Genomic DNA, 21,736 nt, shown 5'->3' with positions numbered 1-21,736 from the left:
GAAACTCCTATGAGCTTTGATATGATAAGCAATAAAACAGTGGAGTCTAAAGGTAGTAAGAGTATGCTAGTTCGAAGTGCAGGTCATGAAAAAACAAGGTTTACGGTTCTGTTGTCATGTTTGGCTGATGGAACCAAGTTAAAACCAATGATCATCTTCAAACGTAAAACTAAACCTAAGATAAAATTTCCTTCAGGTGTTTTGTACATTTTCACAAAAAAGGATGGATGGACGAAAATGGTGTGAAATTATGGATAAATAATGTGTGGAACACGTGACTAGTCAGTATAATGAAGAAACTGCAGTTTATTAGTATGGGATATGTTTCGTAGTCATTTAAGTGAGAATACTAAAAGTCTTCTAGAAAAAAATAACACAAAAATTGCTGTTATACCAGGTGGTTTAACTTCTATATTGCAACCACTAGAACGTCTGATTGAACAAACCATTTAAAGATCACATGCAAGAGTGGAATAATTGGATGTTGACTGGTGAAAAATCATTTACAAACAGTGGATCTATGCACACTGCATCACTTGATATGTTGTACAGTTTTTTGTGATCAAAGCATGGAATAAAGTAAAAGTAGAGACTGTAATAAAATCATTTAAAAAGTATTGTATTTCTAATCTTATGGATGGTATGTAAGATGATCTGTTGTGGGACACTGATGACGATGAAAACAAAATCAATTCAATGGATTCGAACTGGGATCCTAGACGATCATTTAAACAATGAATCTGAAGAACTATTTTCAACAGATGATGAAGAAAATTAATATGAAAATTGAGGTTAATAATTATTATTTGTTTTTTAAGACTTACATCTATTGTAATATTTTAAATAAATTTATGTAACAAAAAATTAATCTGATTTGTTTATAAACACTGCCTATTTTCTTATATAATGATGTACTGTAACTACCTAAATGTTCATCCAAGAAATTAAGCTTCCCTTTTTATACTCACCATATAAGACAATCCATGATTTCAAGTGATTTTCTGTAGTATTTGAGAGAAATCTTATACGCTGACATATACTGTATATTTATTTATTTATTCCAATTATTGGTAAGAGTGTTCATCAAGATTTTCAATTCTAAATTTAGACCTAATCTGTAACACAGTATGTTCCAATTCATTTTCCTAATGTGATGATTAACCTAAATTTTGGAATGAGTGGTGATAGAATGCAAATGATTTGAGTGTAGGCTTATGATATGTGTGAGTGGTGAAAGGGAGCTGTCAATAAAAGAAAAGTGTGATGACGATAGTGTCTAAAAGCATGCAATTTCTTAATTTCATTTGCAAGTGTGAACTAGATAAAACTGTAATGTGTTGCTTGTTTAAGTGACTAAAGAATGCTAATGCATCCTTTAGTCTTATAACCATATGGCCAAATATCAACTACACCATTATATACCTGAGCTAGACTTCAGAAGGCCAAATTTAAGGCTTTCTTCACAAAGCACTATGAAGTACAGTTGACTTTCATCATAGCAAACCTGTATAGTGAATTATTTTTGGTATACCACTGTAGCTAATGGGACCTTATGCAGGAATTTTCAGTAGTTTGTTATAGCAGCATTTGCTATACTGAGTTACAGCTCAGTACAGCATAATGCTGTACTGACTAGAATGGTGGAAATTAATTTTTTCTTAGTAAGTTTAGCATGTCTTATTTTATTAATAATGGGGGGGCATGGATTAACAGTAAGTTGCAATAAATTTATATATTTTGGGAGGCCCCTCTTTTTTTTTTCTGAAGAGAGAGAGAGAGAGATGTGTAATAAAAATGCTGAAGATATATTCATGGAGGAGCAATGTCTGATTAAGACAAATAGTCATCATGGAAATATAACAAGTATCCCTAGTTTGGCAACTGTGTTTCAGGAGATAGTCCAACTTATTCATTGAAACATATGTAGTCTTTATATTTATCCAATCTAACAATAGCAAGTACATCCTGCTTGTGTGTCTGCGTGCTTGGCATTTCTTTGTGTCAATAAATATGTCTTGGTGACTAAGGTAAAATACTGGCTTATAATCTAATTAATTAAATAAATTTAGTTAGTTAATTATTATTTTTAGAAGTGTTTTCTCCCTTAAACAACAGAAGAGGGGACTATCTTTCTCTTCCAGATATATCATGCTCTCCTTTTCACTCTATCAACTGGATGAACAAAGATTGCATACCCTTGAGCAAAATCACAAAATAAAATGAAAAAATATCACCCAGCACCAAAACAAACACTGTGCCAGGAGCCTTTTCAAGATATAAGCCAAATCAAACATAAGCTATTTCCTGATATTTGGGAATATCCCTGATATTCCCAAAAATCAGGGATATTCTCCTGTGTTAGTTTAGAAAGTTACCAGCTTAACAGCTAAATCCTGATCAACATACACGATTAGCATTATTCCTTAAGAGAATATCAGTATGTCTTTCATTGTAGGTAACTTAACAGCAATCTCCCTTATTGACAGGAAAATTCTTTTTGATTTTCCAATCAATAAAAGACCAAAACTATGACAATAAGCTGGGGAAAAATAGATCAATTACATTCTCCACACTGAACTTAAAGAAACAAACACATTTAAGCTATTCAGATTAAGTGAGAGAGATAATCTATATATAATAAACAGATAACAGAAAAAGTAAGAGCAGTATGGTAGGCGAATAATTTAAGAGACAAGAGCAAAATCAGCCAAAAAAAAAAAAAAAAATTGCTAGTATATACAACAATATTCAAAGCTTGCACTCGCAACATTCCAATGGCAATCCATTCCAATCACATACAACACCCTATGAGAGAAAATTCTAGCCATCACCCCCTTCTTAGCACCATTCATTCTCAGCTTCCAAAGATGGCCTCTTGTCCTTTCCCCACCCCTCCATAAATTGAAAAATTCCATCAATTGAAATCCTGTATGAACCTTTTTTTAAGTCTTGTAAGTACATGTTTGCTAGTTTCTGCAGTCTCCAAATTCTCAATCTGCCTTCATAATCAGTATTCCATAATCCTGATATCATTTTTAACACTCTCCTTTGAGCTCTCTCCAATATATCAGAATCACAATGGAAACCAGGAGACTAGACCTGTGCACAATAGTCTAAGTGAGGTCTTATCAATGCTTTTTTAAAAAGGTAAAATGACATCCTTATCTTTATGTGAAAGTTTGTTTCAGCATTGCAATTATCTTTTCAGTTGTGTTTGCAATCTTTGCTACATGACCCCTGAACTTAAACTTCCCATCGACTCCAAGATCCTTAGCCTCATCAGTTTCTTCAAGCTTGTTTTAATCACCTGCTTTATGCCGTATTTCCACATATATCTGCAACATTCTGTAATTTCCTAGGTAAAGAGTGCATGATCACTTCCCCAAGATGAGACACCATTGCAAGATTGGTTAAGTTTCCCAATGATATGATCATATCTAGTGCTCTCAAACCTCGTGTTCCTTCCATTATATGCTGTCTTAGGTAATTATCTCTCAACAGATGTATATATTGCATTTCCTTCCCTCCTTGCGACCATTCTTTCTCCCAATCTATGCTCCTATAGTTGAAATCTCACATAATAATTAATCACTCATGTTAATTTGTCATCTACATTCTCTGTTATACTCCTGAATTATAGCAGGAACCAATTATGTATTTCATCCTGTAAACAAAAAAAAAAAAAAAAAAAGAAAGAAAGAAACTACTTATAAATAAATTCATATACAAAATAAGAACTGAACTTGGCTCATCCAGGGTAGACTAATGCAACAAAGTTATTTACAAAGATTGAAAATAAAGAACTTCTTTATGGGAAGAGATATTTAAAGTTGCAATCATAAACATTCCTGGATAAAAAGTCAGCATGTGGAAGAGAGAATATAGAAAAAAATGTTGAAAGTCAAGTTTATATAAAAGTAGCTCAAGAAGATGGGAATGCAAAAAAATATACAAAGATGGAAAAATGTTCAAGCTAGAGATATAAGGGAATTTAATGTCTGGAGAAATTCCCCCCCCCCTCCACTATCAACTTCACAAATGAGAAATCACAAAACCTATAACACAATACTAGCATGTATGAGTAAGTGATTATGAAGGAAGAAGGAATATGTTTAAGTGTTTTTTGAACAGTAGGAAAATGGGATTATGGAGCTATGCCAAAAAACAGGAGTAAATTCAATAAAAGCAAAGAGTAAATTGAATAGAGATGCTTAAGGATCAAAGCTGTATAACTGAGAAGAGACCTCCACATAGCCTTTAAGCGAATGCAGAGAACCAACCAGGGCTTCTGACCTAATGTCCACTCCTCACCTTCTCGTGGTGCACCCTGTTGGGTATCTAACTGCATACTGAATGAACAATGATGGGCTGGCAATTTGGGATTTAGCCGACCAAATTGTATTCTTAATGGATAAATCAAAATAAAAAATGATGATACTGACAAACTTTCATGCCGGCTGGGGCATCACCCGGTTAAACAAGATCCCTGTTGTTTTCGCCAGGGAACCAGGGCGAACAGCGAAAAGTCAGCTACTGGAACAAATCTGAAAACAAACCCCGACTCAGCATCACAAGAGTTAAAGATCGGTACTATCAACATAAGAAGCCTGAATGCCAAAGAAATGGAGCTAGCTGAGGAATTAGATAAGTACCAGATCGACATAATAGGGGTAACTGAAATAAAAAAGACCAAAACGGGTGAGATCTTTCTGAGCAATAAATACAAAATGTTATATTCAGGCAATGACAATCAAGGAAAAGAAGGAGTAGCCATAATATTCAACACAAAATACGAGGCTAATCTTCTTGAATGGCAGGCAGTCTCAAGTAGAGTAATGTGAGCAAATATCAAAATGGGGAACTGGACAATGAGACTTATTTGTGCCTATGGTCCCACAGAAGGTTCTACTAAGGTAGAAGTGGAGGAATTTTTTTAGGCTTTAGAAAAAGCAACTGACACAATGAAAAAGGAAAAGTTGGTCCTTGTTGGGGATCTAAATAGCAAAGTAGGAAATAATTGTGAGACATACAAAAATATTTTGAAAAAATTTGAAGAAAAGAGCAAGACTAATAATAATGGCAAATATCTGTAGGATTTCTGCTCAGGACATGGACTGGTTATTACTAACACCATGTTCCAACATAAAAATGTGCACAAATTCACATGGAGAGAAGAGGCAAGGAATGAGAAAGGTCTCATTGACTATGTTATTGTTGATAGTGATGTTTTCTCCCTGGTGCAGGACACCAGAGTGTACAGAGGATTTGAAATTGGAAGTGATCACTATTTAGTGCTGATCAGGATAAAATTGAATTTCATATTGAAAAGAATAACATGTAAGAAAGTTTTAAAACGAATAAAAGTTGAGCAGCTCTCAGATGTGAACTGTAGACTAAAATACACAAAGATTATTGAAGAAAAAATAAAAGATTTTGAGAATAGGAACCAAACTTTGGAGATTCAGTGGCAAGCCTTTAAGAAAACCCTCATTGATTCAGCTAGATAGGCATGTGGTGAAGTTGTCTGCAAGGATAGAAAAATTAGAACTCCATGGTGGACACATGAAATTAAAGAGACAGTGAAGGAAAAGAAGAAAGCATATCAAAAGTTCCTAGCAAATAAGTCAGCTTGTGCTCTTAGAGAATACAGAGACAAATGTAAGAAAGCTAAACAGTGTGTAAAACTAGCTAAACAAAAGTCATGGGAGGACTTTGGCAAGAACATAGAAAATAAATATCAAGATGGTGACAAAATATTCTGGAGGTTGTTGAAGAAGCTTAGAAATGGAGGAAACAGTACTGTAAAAGGAGTTAGAGATGATAAAGGTGACATGAAAATGGGAGAAAAAGATATCCTTGAAGTATAGAGTAATTACTTCGAGAAACTGCTAAATGAAACAAGCAGTGATAGCACAGTGGTAAAAAACACTCAACAGGCATACAGTCAGGAATACATATCCATACTTGAAGTAGAAAAAGCCATCAAAGGATTGAAATGTGGAAACGCAGCAGGAGTAGATGATATCCGACCAGAAATGCTAAGTATGGTGGTATAAAAGTCTTACAGTGGCTGCACTGCATAGTTCAAAATGCCTGGACAGAGAGACGAATTCCTGATGATTGGAGTAGAGCTCTAATAGTACCCATATATAAAAAGGGAAATAAAACTACATGTGAGAATTACAGAGGTATATCCCTACTCAGTTTTCCTGGCAAGATATATGCAAGTGTACTTGAGAAACGGTTGAGAAGAATTGTGGAAGAAAAGCTTGGTGAAGAACAAGCTGGATTCAGGCCAAATAGAGGCTGTCAGGATCAGATCTTCACTTTACGAGAAATAATTAAGAAAGCATGGGAATATGACAAAGATCTGTATTTAAGTTTTGTAGATCTGGAAAAAGCATACGACAAGGTGCCAAGAGAGAAGCTATAAATGTAGCATTCAATATGCTACAGTTATATGGTGTCAATGTGGCATTATATCAACAAGTCTTGATTTGAGTTGTAAGTCAGCAGTTAGAATTGAAGGAAGTACAGGAAGATGGTTTAATGTTAAATCTGGTGTGAGACAAGGATGTACATTATCCCCTCTGTTATTCATTATTTATATGAATCACATTATGAAGGAAAGTGGTATTAAACATGATATCAAAATTAGAGATGTTAATGTCAGCTCTTTGCTTTATGCAGACGATGTTATACTTCTAAATAAATCCGCTACAAGTCTGCAAGAATCTCTGACTAAATTGAATAACTGTTGTAATAGATATGGTACGAAGGTCAGTAATAAAAAGACAGACAATAAAAACGTCGACTGTGTTGTGAACGGAGAACCTGTGGAACAAAACATTTCAGCTACTTAAGAACAATTTTTAGTGAAGATGGTAAATTAAATATAGAAATAGACAACAGAATCAACAAAGCTGGTATGGATGTAAATTTTTCATGTATTACTATCATGTCCTGCACACCCCTTGAGGGTACATGGCAGGAATTTGATGATGATGTAACTTGAATAAATTGAATTCAATAAGATTGAATCTGAACTTGTATGCCTGTTGAACAGCAGTGAACTCACATTCTTGTTTGGAGGTAAGTAGAGAGAGATGGTGATAGTGGTGGTGGCCAGTTCAGCAGAGCAAGCAACACCCATGAAAACAACTATTAAGACAATGCAGAAACAGAGCATCTATGAGAAAGAGTAACTGAAATAAGTTTGTGATACAGGGATGATCGATAAAGAAAGCAAATTGCCCTTTTCTAAATGGTATCAAGCATTCTTAAGGAGGCTTTTTGATGCACCATCCCAAACACAAGAACAGTATCTAAGGGTCAAGTGGATTTAGAATTTACAAAATGTTAGAAGTTGTGCATGTGAGAAGTAGTGTTTTCAATAAAAGAGGACACCGAGTTTTCTTGTGGCTTGGAAAGCTGTAGATGTGCTGCATTTTGACATACTTGTGCCAGGGCTACATGTAAAAGTCAATCCAACAAGAGAAACTAATCTTGATTAGAGATTGGGAATATTATCAACAGTAAGGAGATTGAAGCAAGATTTTTTTTCTTGTTAACATCATATCATTTCTTATTTTAATATTATCATCATCTCACTGGAGAATTTCTTTTTACTTCTTTCTAACCACTTGTGGTTAAGAAAGAAGTGAAGATATTGAAGAAAAAACTAAAAAGGAGAGATAAGGGAGTTATTATTCCTCTTTATAAAATCTTGATATGACCTAGTGTGGATTACTCTGCTCAGGTCTGGTCACCTGGGTTTCTTGGAGATAAAGAAGTGGGGGAAGAGGATCCAGAGACTAAGATAGTGAGTGATCTGCAGAATGCTTCCTATAAGGATAGATCAAGGGTTTGTGGATTGCAAAACTTGTTTGATAGGAGACAAAAGGGGGGGGGGGATGAGATATGATATGATATAGAAACATTGAAGTTACTTCAAGGATTTTATAGGACTGATGACAGGGAAAATGTTTCAGCACGTTCAGGGATCAGAACAAAAGGTTATCCCTGGATGTTGGCTAAGAGTTCGTGGAAAAACTTGATCCTCTCTCTCAATCAATCTGAACTACAGCTAGCCAGTAATCACATTACAAGTCTACAACAAACACGCATGCGTGATAATGAATAAGAACAATAAGTCATCTCTGTCACGCGAAACGTGTAACCATAGATACTAGTTTGGTTTACAACGTTTTTTATGTTCCTTTTAATTTGCATTTACTAACTTTCATATCTCCGTAATGCCTCGAAAAAGCCAGACAGTTTGCTGGCGAAACTGGTAGGTTTGAATAAATGTTTTTATTGTAAAATACTAGTCTGTATTAATAAAATTGTATTTCTATTATAAAACGACCAAAAATGTATAATTTAACAATATATCTATGGAAGAATCAATAGAGATCCTTGAAGACCTATTTCCTCCTGACATGTTTCTTCCATTGTTTCAAATCCTCATTCTTGGGAAAGGAGAATTTTACTACCAACATATGGTTTGGCAATGGGCTTACCTTTATCACTGCCTATCACCAATTTCTACATGAAAAAATTTGAAGAAGTTGCTATAGTATAGGCAACCTTAAAACCACATGTCTAGTGGAGATGTGTTGACATCCTTATTATTTGGGAACATATTTGGAAACACAAAGACCTAGAAGATTTTGTACATTTCCTGAATAACTGCCATCCAAAAATCACATTCATATTAGAAGTAGAAAAGGATGGAAAGTTATCATTCCAAGACATCCTTATCAATAAAAATATCATCGCTGGAGCATAATCATTAGAATTTTACAGGAAAGAAACCCATGTATGCAGGTATCTACAGGCAAGCTTGTTCCATCACCCTTAACAAAAATTAGATATCATCAGAACCTTAAAAAATAGAACTTTAAATATACTCAAAAAAATGATGAAAAAAAGAATTCTGAATCCTATTTAATCAATTTCTCCAAAATGGCTGTTCAAAAAAGGTACTAAAGAAACTTTTATTTTCTGATGAACCATTCTGTGATAACTCAGAAATTAATTACAAAGGCATGACATCTTTACCATACATTGGCAAAGCATCAAGAAAAATAGCCGAAGTATTAAAATCAGTCAACCTCAGAACAGCCTTCAAACCAGTTAACACAAAAGAGAACACATAAGCTATGTTGAAAACAAAAGGGAAGAAAAAAAAAAAGCAGACTCACAGTATACATCCTCAAAGAATGTCACACAGTAAATTGGCAAGCATCCTCAGTGCCTTACTTAGAAGAGAATTACATTGACAGATTGTTCAAGAAGTCTTCCGAGGTTATTTGCTCAAAAGGCACACCAAATAGAAACCAGGACTGATCCATTTATGACATTCAGAAATCATTAATCAATATGTGTAACATTCAAGACCTCTCCTATGCCAACAATTACATACAGAGTTTACACAACAATGTAGACTATACACAACATGCCTAATGATACATGTGATTAAATTATTAATTATAATCTTTTTCAATTTACAGAAATAAAGGCTGTTGGGAAACATTTGATATTTTGTTGTTTTTTAGTTATGTTAAATAACTTCCTGAAGATGCTGTTAGTTATAAGACAGTAAAACAGGAACCTAGTGTTAATTTAAAAAAAAAAGTCTACAAGTTAAAACTTGGCTATTTATTAAATTAAACCTGTGCTGTTTCACTTACATTTTTAAGACATTTCATTGGGGCTGACAGTGAGGTCTTCTCAGTAAGCTGACATTTTATGATCCGACTTCTTCCCTTTGCAACTGGATATCCAGCTTTAACTCTCTCACTTTAGTGAGAAAGTTAAGGCATCATTCACTTTGTGTAATGTGTTCTCGCTTTAGATTTTTCTGTTAATGCATGTATTCTTTTGGGCTCTGTTATCTGACCAACTCTCTTCCTTATATTTATATATAACCTACTCTCCCTGACCTCAAACCCTAGTTACAGTTTTACTGATAACAGCACTCTCCATCCTATGCATATGATAAACCTTACAGTGTTCAGTCATCTTGAGTTTATTAAGAAACAAGGTCATCTATAATAGTACTCTGAACACTGATCTTCACACCATCATACGATGGGACAACAGCCACTTATCACCTTCAATACTTCAACACAGTTTTGCCTGTTTTTGTGCAAAAAAGAATTTATGCTTCTCCACTTCTTTTTGATAATGCTTAACTTAACAGTCACGACCATATCTCTCTTCTTGGACTGACTCTTACTCCTACTCTTTAATGACATAACTTCTGTAACATCTTCAGCTTCTAGAAGACCTCTTATTTTTTTTTTTAGCTCAACACATTACTTCAACTCCTGCCCAATTACTCTGTACAAATCTCAAATTTACCAAACCTTGTAAATATTGCTCTCATATTTGGGATGGTGCACCTAAGACTTCTCTAAAAATCCTAGTCCAGAAAAGAGTAGCTCAGTTGATTGATTATCTTTTTCTTAGACTCTTTTCAGCCTCTGTCTCTCACATATGGTCAGTTTCTGCATTGCATCTCTTCTACAGAATTCTGCATGTGTCTCTTCAGCAGAAGTTGCATCCATTATGACCCTATTTCTGTTAAACTTGCAGCAACACATGCACGCAGTTGCCTAACATCCTTTTACAGTTAAACTGCACCAAACCTGTTACTCTCAGTCATCTTTTATTCCATATAACTCCTTTCTGTAGAAAAGCCTTCCCTATTAATATTTTCCAAGGACTATAATTTCTAACTTTTCAAGAAGAATGCCAACAGATTACTTTGCTCTTACCCTGCAAGCCCACACATGGTATTTATTTGTTATAGGTCTGTTGTATATGGGAATGATATATAAAAAATAAATAAAAATTCTACTTCAGCTGTCTTTTCACATTTCAGATATCTGATGGCTTTTTTTCTACTTTCAATAAGAAAAAGAATTTCTTATCCTTCAAACATCATTTTTCAAGGTATTTTTTTATGTGACTCCTATCCATGAAAGATTTATATAAACCTATAGTACATTTGCACAGTGGGTGGTCTAATGGTTTTTTCTATTTTTTATTTTTATTAACTTTATATATATTTTTTGTATTATTACCCCAGACATGAAGTATATCTTCACTTTTTATGTCACTTTTATTATCTGATTCCTAATCTTTAGTTCATTATTCCAAGCACTTTAACTTTTTCTCCAATATTGGTAATTGGAGAAAAAGAAAATTGGAGAATTTACACTTCACCCTTGAAAGCTGCTCATCTTTGAAAAGAAAATTTAGAAAAGTTTTAAAAATAATCAACATAATACTCATTTTTATCCCACTCAAAACCAAATGTTGATTATTCCCTATTTCAAACACCTTATATACTCTTATAACCTAAACCAGTCTGAATATATCACTATCCATTTCTAAGCTTTCCAACGACTTCAGAACATCATTCTGCACTTTCATAATACTTATTTTATATTTTCAAAGTCTTTTCCCATAACTTGTTTAGCTACTTTTTGAACATAGTTTACACAATTTTCCATGTATTCTATCAGGCTAACTGGATTACTTGACAAGAACTCTCAAAATTCTTTATTTTTCAAGAATAACTTCTTGAGTCCACTTAGGATTTTTATATCTTTTTTGACAATTAGGTCTCTAATCCTTAGTTCTTTATTCCAAGCATTTCTTTTCTCATCAAGATCGCTTTTCTCTGATATTGATATAATTTAAATTATAGTTCGTCCCTGAAAGCTGCTTGTCTTTGAAAAGAAAAATATATGAAAGTTTTGAAAACAATCAACATGATACTCATTTTTATCCAACTCAAAACCAAATGTTGATTGTTCTCTATTTCAAACACCCTATATACTCTTAAATCCTGAACCAGTCTAAAGATATCACTATCAGCAATAAGATAATCAACAAGACTTTTCTTATTTTTTGTACTCTCTCTCTCTCTCTCTCTCTCTCTCTCTATGTGAATTTATGCAACTTTTGATGTTGAAACATGGTATTAGTGATCACTACTTCATGTTCTAAACAAAAATCCAGCAAGCTCAAAATATTAGCTTTGTGCATTTTACTAAAAACATTTATCTCTGGTATTCATTTCCTACTCTGCTATTTAGGTCTCCAACAAGAATCTACTTTTCCTTTTCTTTATTTATATCAGTTGCCCACTGTAATGACTTAAACAACAGCTCTTCTTTGATATCAGACCTTCTATTAGACCACATGCACATTGACAAATTTCTCGTTTTGATATCTGCCACTTCACTATATTTGAAATTTCCAAATTTATCTGAGGATTACAACAGAAATAAACCTCCAAAAAAAAAAAAAAAACAGTATTGCCTACTAGGTTATCTACAGGGATCCTATTGAAACTCAGCTTAATAAACTTTTAGGTAACACTAATTTGTTAGACTCAGCAACAACTAAAAAAAAAGTTAAAAGTATATCATACCAAACTTCATAGGATCTATGGTCAAATAACTTTCATAAATCTGGTTGTCCTTGAGAGCCAGAAGCTTATGTCATTAATGTAGAGAATGAATAACAGGGGACCAAGGACTGATCCTTGAGGCACACCATGGTTACTTTGAATCTTGCAGATTCACAACCCCCATATACCATATTTTGATATCTGTCAGTCAGCCATCCTCTTATCCATGCTAATATTTTATAATCAAAATCCATATTCTTGAATTTATGCAACAGTTTTTCATGCTGTATGCATTTCCTTTGTCTAACTCATTGGAAACATTATTATAGAGAATGTAAGTTGCTAAACATGACTATCCCTATTCAACACTAATTTCTAAATGGGACTTTAGACAACTGAAACTTATTTATGAATATGATGTTATAGAAAGTTCTTATAACAAAAAAAAAAAAAAAAAGCAGAGGAATATTTGAATAATTAGAGAGGGTAGATAATAAAATAAATAAATAAAGTTTCTGTTAAGGAGATGGACTGATCATTACTAAGTATGTTCAAACATAAAAATATGCATAAATCATAGATAACACACAAAATGAGAAAATTTTTCTTATGAGAATTTACATACATTTTTATATTCGAGTACAGTGTCAGTAATGATTACTCCATGTCCTGAACAGAAATTAGTTTATCTATGAAATAACTACACTGGTTTCCATAAATTAAGGAACAAAGAGAAAAGTGATAACTCAAGGAAAGAAGGGGGGGGGGGGGGGGGAAAACATATGAAAGTTAGGTACATTATGTAGAAAGTGATACTGATCTGGTTGTTGTACAAATGAGTAGTACAGTTAGCAGTATATGCAAATAAGACACAACATACTGTTTTGGAGTGGTTTTCCATTTTGTGCCTATAGTAAGAAAAAGACATTTTGTGATTGCAAAATGTCTTGGATATGGCTACAAGATATTGTTTAACCAACAAATACAAGTGGTAAGCCATCATAACACTAGAGGCTGGCCAAAGTCACATGGAGTACCCATGTGAGTCATTCTGGTTCACAAACTGTAACCAATTCTAACAGTTACAAACAGCAACCTGGAGAATACAGGGAAGGAAGACCACAGGCAACAACCACACTGGGTGACCAATATCTGTGATTATCTTCTTGTCAAAACAGTATTGCTGTCCCAAACTTTTTTAGAGCACCACAGTATTCTTCAAGATTAATGTCGACAGAAAAAGTTAGTACCATATTTACTCGAATATAACTAACAGTTTATTCCCCAAAATTAAAGTTCAAAAAATCACGGTGCGAGATATATGCAGGGATTTTCGGAAACTAAAGTTTTTTAGGAAAAAAATAAATTGACGTGTATAATTAAATCCTCAGTATTTATAATTGCTTACATCATTTATAAAATGAATGCATTTAAATTTAAATTATCAACATTATTTATGCGACTGGCTGCTCACCTTCATCACGTGACATATGTGAATAGTTAGTGACAATGCTTCTGTAATTAAATGAAAACAGTCATCTACTCAAATGACGTCATCTTCACTCCCATCTAGGGCATTAGAGATAAGGGTTTTTTTTTTTTTTTAAAAAAAAACTCTTCACAATTATTTCTGGCGAAATCATGCCCCAAGCTCTCAAAATTCAGTTGCACAACAGATCCCTGCAGGAATTAGGTTATAGCCACCGGCTACCATCCACTCCATGTAGAACCTAAATCACACCTCATTCACCACTCCACTCCCGAGCAATCAAGTAGTAGTCAATGCACTCACTCTCACATATCCTATACTGGTAGCTTCCATCTCTTATACATATGATTGGTGCAGTATTAACAAAAGATCATAAATCACAAAGGAAAGCCAATGATTGTTGAATTGAAATGCTGATTCTCTTCAACTGAATTCCAAAATATCTGAAACTGCAACATTCACTATCTATTTCTTGAAGTTTTATACTTTTTTTTCATGTGCGAGATATATGCAAAACTTTTTAATTTCTTTTTTCATAAACTAAAATCAGGAGTGCGAGATATATGCGAGGGTGAATATAACAAGATGCAAAAATGTATGACATATCAAAGGATAATAAAAATTTAGTCTACCTGCTCTAATTCTTCAAAAATTGCCCTGCTTCTTCGTTATAAGAATTTTCCATAGCACCACAGGCATAAATAAGTTTCACTGTCCAAAGTCCCATTTTAAAGCAGACAGCATCAATAGCATAATCACATTAGCTGGAAAAATGATCCAGAGAAAGCAGAAGAACTAAGTGGACTGATGAAGTTAAAAGTGGCTTAGAAGACAATACTGAAGATCTAACTGATAACAGATTAATTTGGAAGAATACTGTTGACAGATAAAGTTACTAATAATGTATGCTTTTCATGTTTTGCTGCCACAGTATCCTGTAAGCTTTGTGGCAATGTATATCACAAATGTATTGATGAAATGGCATTATGAAAGATGTAAAAATGTATGACATCTCCAAGGATAATAAAAAGTAGTTTGTACTTGACCTGTTCCTGTTTTATCTTGCATTGTAGCTTATGGTAGAAACGGAAAAGATAAAGGCAAGCAACTGAACTAGCCTGCTTGGCTGAATGGAGAGTATCTCCACTCTAATATACAGGTCATGGGATTGAATCACAAATCATGCTATCGATGTTTGCAAATATCTTTAGATTACACTGTAAATGATTTTTCATCCACCAGTATGAAATTTCACCCTATTTAAGAAAGGGATGAAGTAACTTGAAAATAGTTCCATATTTGGTTTCAAGATTATACAATCCTTACTCCAATCACACCATGAAAACACGCTAAAAGTTTCTAAACCTTTTGTGAGTGGGAACTGACATTAAACAAAAAAAAATCATAAAATAACATGGATACTACATGGATATTAATGCAACCAAATATAATCGGCTTATTTATAACTTCTGCAACTGTAATGAAACCTAGGATTAACTTGGTGTGTAGTCCGATAACTGTTATGGCAAAGTAACAGTGATGTTATTCATCGTCATCATCATCAAATTCCTCACATTTACCCATTTGAACATTGTCTTTGTCAAGGGGTGTAGTACTATGATAGTATCATGTAGTATTATGATAGTACTACATGAAAAATTTACATCATTATTAACATCCTATCTACAATTTTCCTCCAAATCAGTCTGTTACTTGTCAAGACTCCAACAATATCAGATCTTATATTTCTAATCATCTAAGGCACTTTGTACCGTATCAATCCACCTATATGTTGGTCTTCCTCTGGGTCGTTTTCCTGCCAACCTGGCAGAGAACACTTGTTTTGCTAATCTTTCCTCGCCCATTCTGTTTAAGTGACCATACCACCTGAGATTAGCTCTGCTAAAGCATTCCTGGATGCTGACAATGTCAAGTTCTTTCCTAATATCCTCGTTTTTAATATGAAATTGCCATCCGTTCACGCCTCTAATTTTTCTCAGGACTCTCATATCTACGGTCTCTAGGCTTTGGTCAAGTGTTTTACTTCTGACATAGCTCAGATCCATAAGTTAAAATTGTTTTGAACACCGTCTTGTATACAGCTAATTTAGTGTTCCGACTAATTTCTCTTATTCCATATGAATTTATTCAATTGACTTCCTACCATACCAGCTTTGTTGATTCTGTTGTCTATTTCTATATTTAATTTACCATCCTCACTAAAAATCATGCCTAAGTAGCTGAAATGTTTTACTTGTTCCACCGGTTCTCCATTCTCAACACATTTAACATTTTCAATGATTCTACCTATTTTCATTGTCTTTGTCTTTTTATTGCTGACCTTCATACCATATTTATTACAACAGTTATTCAATTTAGTCAATGAATCATGCAGACTTGTAGTGGATTTATTTAGAAGTATAACATTGTCTGCATAAAGCAAAGAACTGACATTAACATCTCCAATTTTGATATCATGTCTAATACCACTTTCCTTCATAATGTGATTCATATAGATAATGAATAACAGAGGGGATAATGTACATCCTTGTCTCACACCAGATTTAACATTAAACCATCTTCCAGTACTTCCTTCAATTCTAACTGCTGACTTACAACTCAAATAAAGACCAAGTATTGCTCGATATAATGCCCCATTGACAACATATAACTGTAGCGTATTGAACAGCTTCTCACTTGGCACCTTGTCGTATGCCTTTTCCAGATCTACAAAACTTAAATACAGATCTTTGTTATATTCCCATGTTTTCTCAACTATTTGTCGTAAAGTGAAGATCTGATCCTGACAGCCTTTATTTGGCTTGAATCCAGATTGTTCTTCACCAAGCTTTTCTTCCACAATTCTTCTCAACCGTTTCTCAAGTATACTGGCATAAATCTTGCCTGGAACACTCAGCAGGGAAATACCTCTGTAATTCTCACATGCAGTTTTATTTCCCTTTTTATATATGGGTACTATTAGAGCTCTACTTTAATCATCAGCAATTCGTCCCTCTGTCCAGGCATTCTGAACTTTGTAGTGCAGCCACTATAAGGCTTTTATACCACCATATTTCAGCATTTCTTGTCGAATATCATCTACTCCTGCTGCCTTTCCACATTTCAAGCCTTTGATGGCTTTTACTACATCAAGTATGGATATGTATTCCTGAGTGCATGCCTGTTCGGTGTTTTTTACCACTGCGCTGTCATCACTGCTTGTTTCATTTAGCAGTTTTTCAAAGTAATTACTCCGTACTTCAAGGATATCTTTTTCTCCCATTTTCATGTCACCTTTATCATCTCTAAATCCTTTTAGAGAACTCTTTCCTCCATTCCTAAGCTTCTTCAACAACCTTCAGAATATTTTGCCACCTTCTTGATATTTATTTTATATGTTCCTGCCAAAGTCCTCCCATGACTTTTGTTTAGCTAGTTTTACACATTGTTTAGCTTTCTTACATTTGTCTCTGTATTCTCTAAGAGCACAAGCTGACTTATTTGCCAGGAACTTTTGATATGCTTTCTTCTTTTCCTTCACTGCCTCTTTAACTTCCTGTGACCACCATGGAGTTCTAATTTTTCTATCCTTGCAGATAACTTCACCACATGCCTCTCTAGCTGAATCAATCAGGGTTTTCTTCAAGGCTTGCCACTGAATCTCTGAGGTTTGGTTCCTGTTCTCAAACTCTTTCATTTTTTCTTCAATAATCTTTATGTATTTTAGTCTACAGTTCACATCTGAGAGCTGCTCAACTTTTATTCGTTTTAAAACTTTCTTACATATTATTCTTTTCAATATGAAATTCAATTTTATCCTGCTCAAGATTAAATAGTGATCACGTCCAATTTCAAATCCTCTGTACACTCTGGTGTCCTGCACCAGGGAGAAAACATCACTATCAACAATAACATAGTCAATGAGACTTTTCTTATTCCTTGCCTCTTCTCTCCATGTGAATTTATGCACATTTTTATGTTGGAACATAGTGTTAGTAATAACCATTCCATGTCCTGAGCAGAAATCCAACAGATATTTGCCATTATTATTAGCTTTGCTCTATTCTCCAAATTTTCCCAAAATATTTTTGTATGTCTGATAATCACTTCCTACTCTGCTATTTAGATCCCCAACAAGGACCATATTTTCTTTTTCATTATGTCAGTTGCTTTTTCTAAAGCCTAAAAAAATTCCTCCACTTCTACCTTAGTAGAACCTTCTGTGGTACCATAGGCACAAATAAGTCTCATTGTCCAGTTCCCCATTCTCATATTTGCCCACATTACTCTACTTCAGATTGCCTGCCATTCAAAAAGATTAGCCTTGTATTTTGTATTGAATATTATGGCTACTCCTTTTTTCCCTTGATAGTTATTTCCTGAATATAACATTTTGTATTTATTGCTCAGAAAGATCTCACCAGTTTTTGTCTTTTTTGTTTCAGTCACCCCTATTATGTCGATCTGGTAGTATCTAATTCTTCAGCTAGCTCCATTTCTTTGCCATTCAGGCTTCTTATGTCGATCTTTAACTCTGGTGATATTGAGTTGGGGTGTGCTTTCAGATTTGTTCCAGTAGCTGACTTTTCGCTGTTCGCCCTGGTTGCCTGGCGAAAACAACGGGGGCCTTGTTTAACCGGGCGACGCCCCAGCCGCCATGAAATTTTGTCATGTTGTACCATCATTTTCTATATTGGTTTAAGCCAATAAGAATACAATTTGTTAGGCTAAATCCCAAATTGCCAGCCCATCCTCGTCCATTCAGTAACCAGGTAGCAGATACCCAACAGGGTGCACCACGAAAGCCCTGGTCGGTTCTCTGCATTCCTTGAAAGGCTATGTGGAAGTCTCCTCTCAGTTATACAGCTTTGACCCTTAATGTTTGACGCTTGATGTTATTCATTACTGCCCAAATGAACACTTTCAGACACATGCTTAATGTCTTAGAATTTGAATGTACTGTTGCATATATTTACATATAGTTTCACACTGTTTTGCATAATTTAAATATAAAAAGTTGTTCAGTTTAAACCAAAACTGAATTCTTTAATACATTTTTGAAATATTAAATGTCATTAAAACCTGTCTAGTGACAGCAGTGCTCATTATACATATGGACAACAACAGCAGACAATGCAATAATAATATGAGTTGCATATTTGTAATTTCTCATGTCATCTTTCCTAACACATTAGACTCAATATCTAGCCAGGGAAGTGCTCTTACACATAGATATGGATAGCAAACAATACAACAATAATATGATCACATATCAGTAATCATGTCATCTTTCTCAACATATTAGGATCGATGGTCTGTCACAGCCAAGTTATAATTTTACTTTGCTGAAACCTAAAGTACCTATAAATTGAAGATGCTACCTGTTTGCATATATCATCAATTTCCTGATATGTACCATAGTGGGAAGTACATAGGCTACTATGACAGTACTACGTGATTAAGTTTACATTATTACAAATCTCCTATCAACACTTTTCCTCCAAATTAATCTATTACTTATCAGTACTCCAATATTGTTATATCTAACATTTTGGTTTTCTGAGGCACTAATGTCTAAATTAATGCATCTAGACCTTCGTCTCTCTACGAGTCTTTTTTTCCTGCCATCTTGGCATCAAACCCCATTTTCTAACTTTTCCTCTCCAATTCTGTTTAAGTGACCATACCACCTTAGATTAGCCCTGCACACGCACACACACATTAACAATACCAAGTTCCTTCCTAATGTCTTTATTTTTAATATGATTCTGTCATTAATGTCATCTGTTCAGGTCCATAATTTTTCTCAGAACTTTCAATCTGTGGTTTCCAATCTTTGATCAAATGCTTTATTTCTCTAAAATACATAACTTAAAACTGGTTTAAATACTCTTGTTTACTACAAGTCATGTTTTGGCTAATTTCTCTTATTCCTTATACATTTATTCGACTGGATTTAACTGTATACCAGATTTGCTTATTATGTTGTCTATTTCCACATTTTATTTGTCATCTTCACTAAGAACTGTCTAAATAGCTGAAATATTTTAATTGTTCTATAGATTCTCTGTTGAGAATGCAGCTGAAGGTTTCTATGTTTCTGCTATTTTCATAGTTTTGGTCTTTTCATTGCTGATTTTCATGATAAATTTGTTACAGCTGTTATTCAATTTTAATTACAGAATCCTGTAGATTTGTACTGGATATGTTTAGGAGTGCATCATCTTGACAACCTTTATTTGGTCTGAACCCAGTTTGTTCTTCTCCAAATTTCTCTTCCAGAATTTTTCTCAACCTGTTTTCAAATAAGCTGGCAAAAATCTTATCTTGAACACTTAGAGAAATTCCTCTGTAATTCTCATTTAGCTTTATTCTCCTTTTTATGCATGGGAACTATGAAAGCTTTACTTCACTCATCTGGAATTCAACCTTCTGACTAGGCATTCTGAATTAAACATACCAGCCACCGAAATAGAAACTTATTTAATACTATGTTGGACCTCCTTTAGTGACTGCCAATACCGATCCTCTTCAATTCCTTGCATATAATTCAGTGAGATATGTGTTGGGAACATCCTTCATTGAATGCTTTCGTCAATTGCTGCACATAGGAAGTTCTGTTTGGCCACACAGGTCTTCTTAGATATGATGAATCAATTTCCTGACAGACTGTATTAGACAGCCCCTTTGACAAGCAATGTGGATTATTTTTCCACCGATTAAACACCTGTGATATCTTACCTTTTGAGAAATCAATCAGCTCTGCTGTTTTCAAAATCATGGAACCAGCCAGACGAGCACCCACATTATATAAGCTCTTTATCAAACTTCGAAAGATCCTTTATTTTCCCCATTGTGATTGACATTATTCATGACCATCAGCATTCTTAAACAGTTGCTTAAAATGTAACCAAGTATTTTTGCATATACACTGTGTAAGTGATGTTTACTTACATCTCCATAAAAGTTTCTAATTCGGTAGACAGTGTGTGTGTGTGTGTGTGTGTGTGTGTGTGAAGTGTAGCCACAGCACAACTTTTATACCTCCAAATTTGAGTATTTCTGGTCAAATATCACCTAATCCAGCTACCTCTCTGCATTGCCAGCTTTCGATAGCTTTTTTCTATCTTGAGTACAGATATTTACTCCTGCTTGCATTCCTTTTAAACGTTTTATGCTATTCTGTCAAATGTGTTTCATTTAACAGTGTTTCAGAGGAATTACTCCAGACTTTCAGTTTTTATGTGACCTTTATTATCTCTGATTCATTTTACAGTACTCTTCCCTCCATTTCAGTGTTTTCAGTAGCCTCCAGAACATTTTGCTACCTTCTTAATATTTATCTTCTACATTCAGTACAGTCTTTCCATGACTTTTGTTTGGCTAATTTTACACAGTTCATATATATATATATATATATATATATATATATATATGCAAAGCATAGTAAACAAAAGTTTGATTTAATCTGTATAATTTTAGTTTAGTGATTTAGATTATAACTTAATGAATTTCAGTTCAGATTTTTGGATAATTTATTTTTACTTACAACAAACCTTGAATTCAGCTTTTGAAGGATTTGTTTTTCAGAAAGGACCATAGATTCTCCTCTTCTTTTTTTTATCCTTTTTTTTTCCAGTTTTTTGCATGCATACATCTTTCCAGTTGCTCGTACCTGACAGGCGCATACTTCCCCAAATCCACCCTTTCCTAGAACACGATACATACGAAATGTTTTTCCAGTAACAGGCCGGCTAAAAATAAATAAATAAATCATGTTATGTCATGAGTTTAATATGTAATAGTTTCTATTATGT

The 21,736-nt window shown here is 34.1% G+C and overlaps 1 protein-coding gene across 2 annotated transcripts in view; it reads right to left on the bottom strand.

The window, feature by feature from the left end:
• Positions 1 to 21,736, bottom strand: part of LOC150106798 (G protein-coupled receptor kinase 2-like) — a 308,070-nt gene that overhangs the window by 185,638 nt on the left and 100,696 nt on the right. For both annotated transcript variants that reach the window (XR_016548329.1, XM_090392711.1), the window contains exon 7: positions 21,469 to 21,673. Coding sequence is in view for 1 of the 2 variants with exons in the window: in XM_090392711.1 (XP_090248837.1) it covers positions 21,469 to 21,673 (205 nt within the window). In the remaining variant the exon portion in view is untranslated. The remainder of the gene's footprint in view (positions 1 to 21,468; positions 21,674 to 21,736) is intronic.

Source organism: Typopeltis vanoorti, chromosome 5 (assembly GCF_054136105.1).
Source record: "Typopeltis vanoorti isolate ZY-2024b chromosome 5, IOZ_Tvanoo_1.0, whole genome shotgun sequence".
Classification (NCBI taxonomy): Eukaryota; Metazoa; Arthropoda; class Arachnida; order Uropygi; family Thelyphonidae; genus Typopeltis; species Typopeltis vanoorti.
This window is presented reverse-complemented; position numbering and strand designations above follow the sequence as displayed.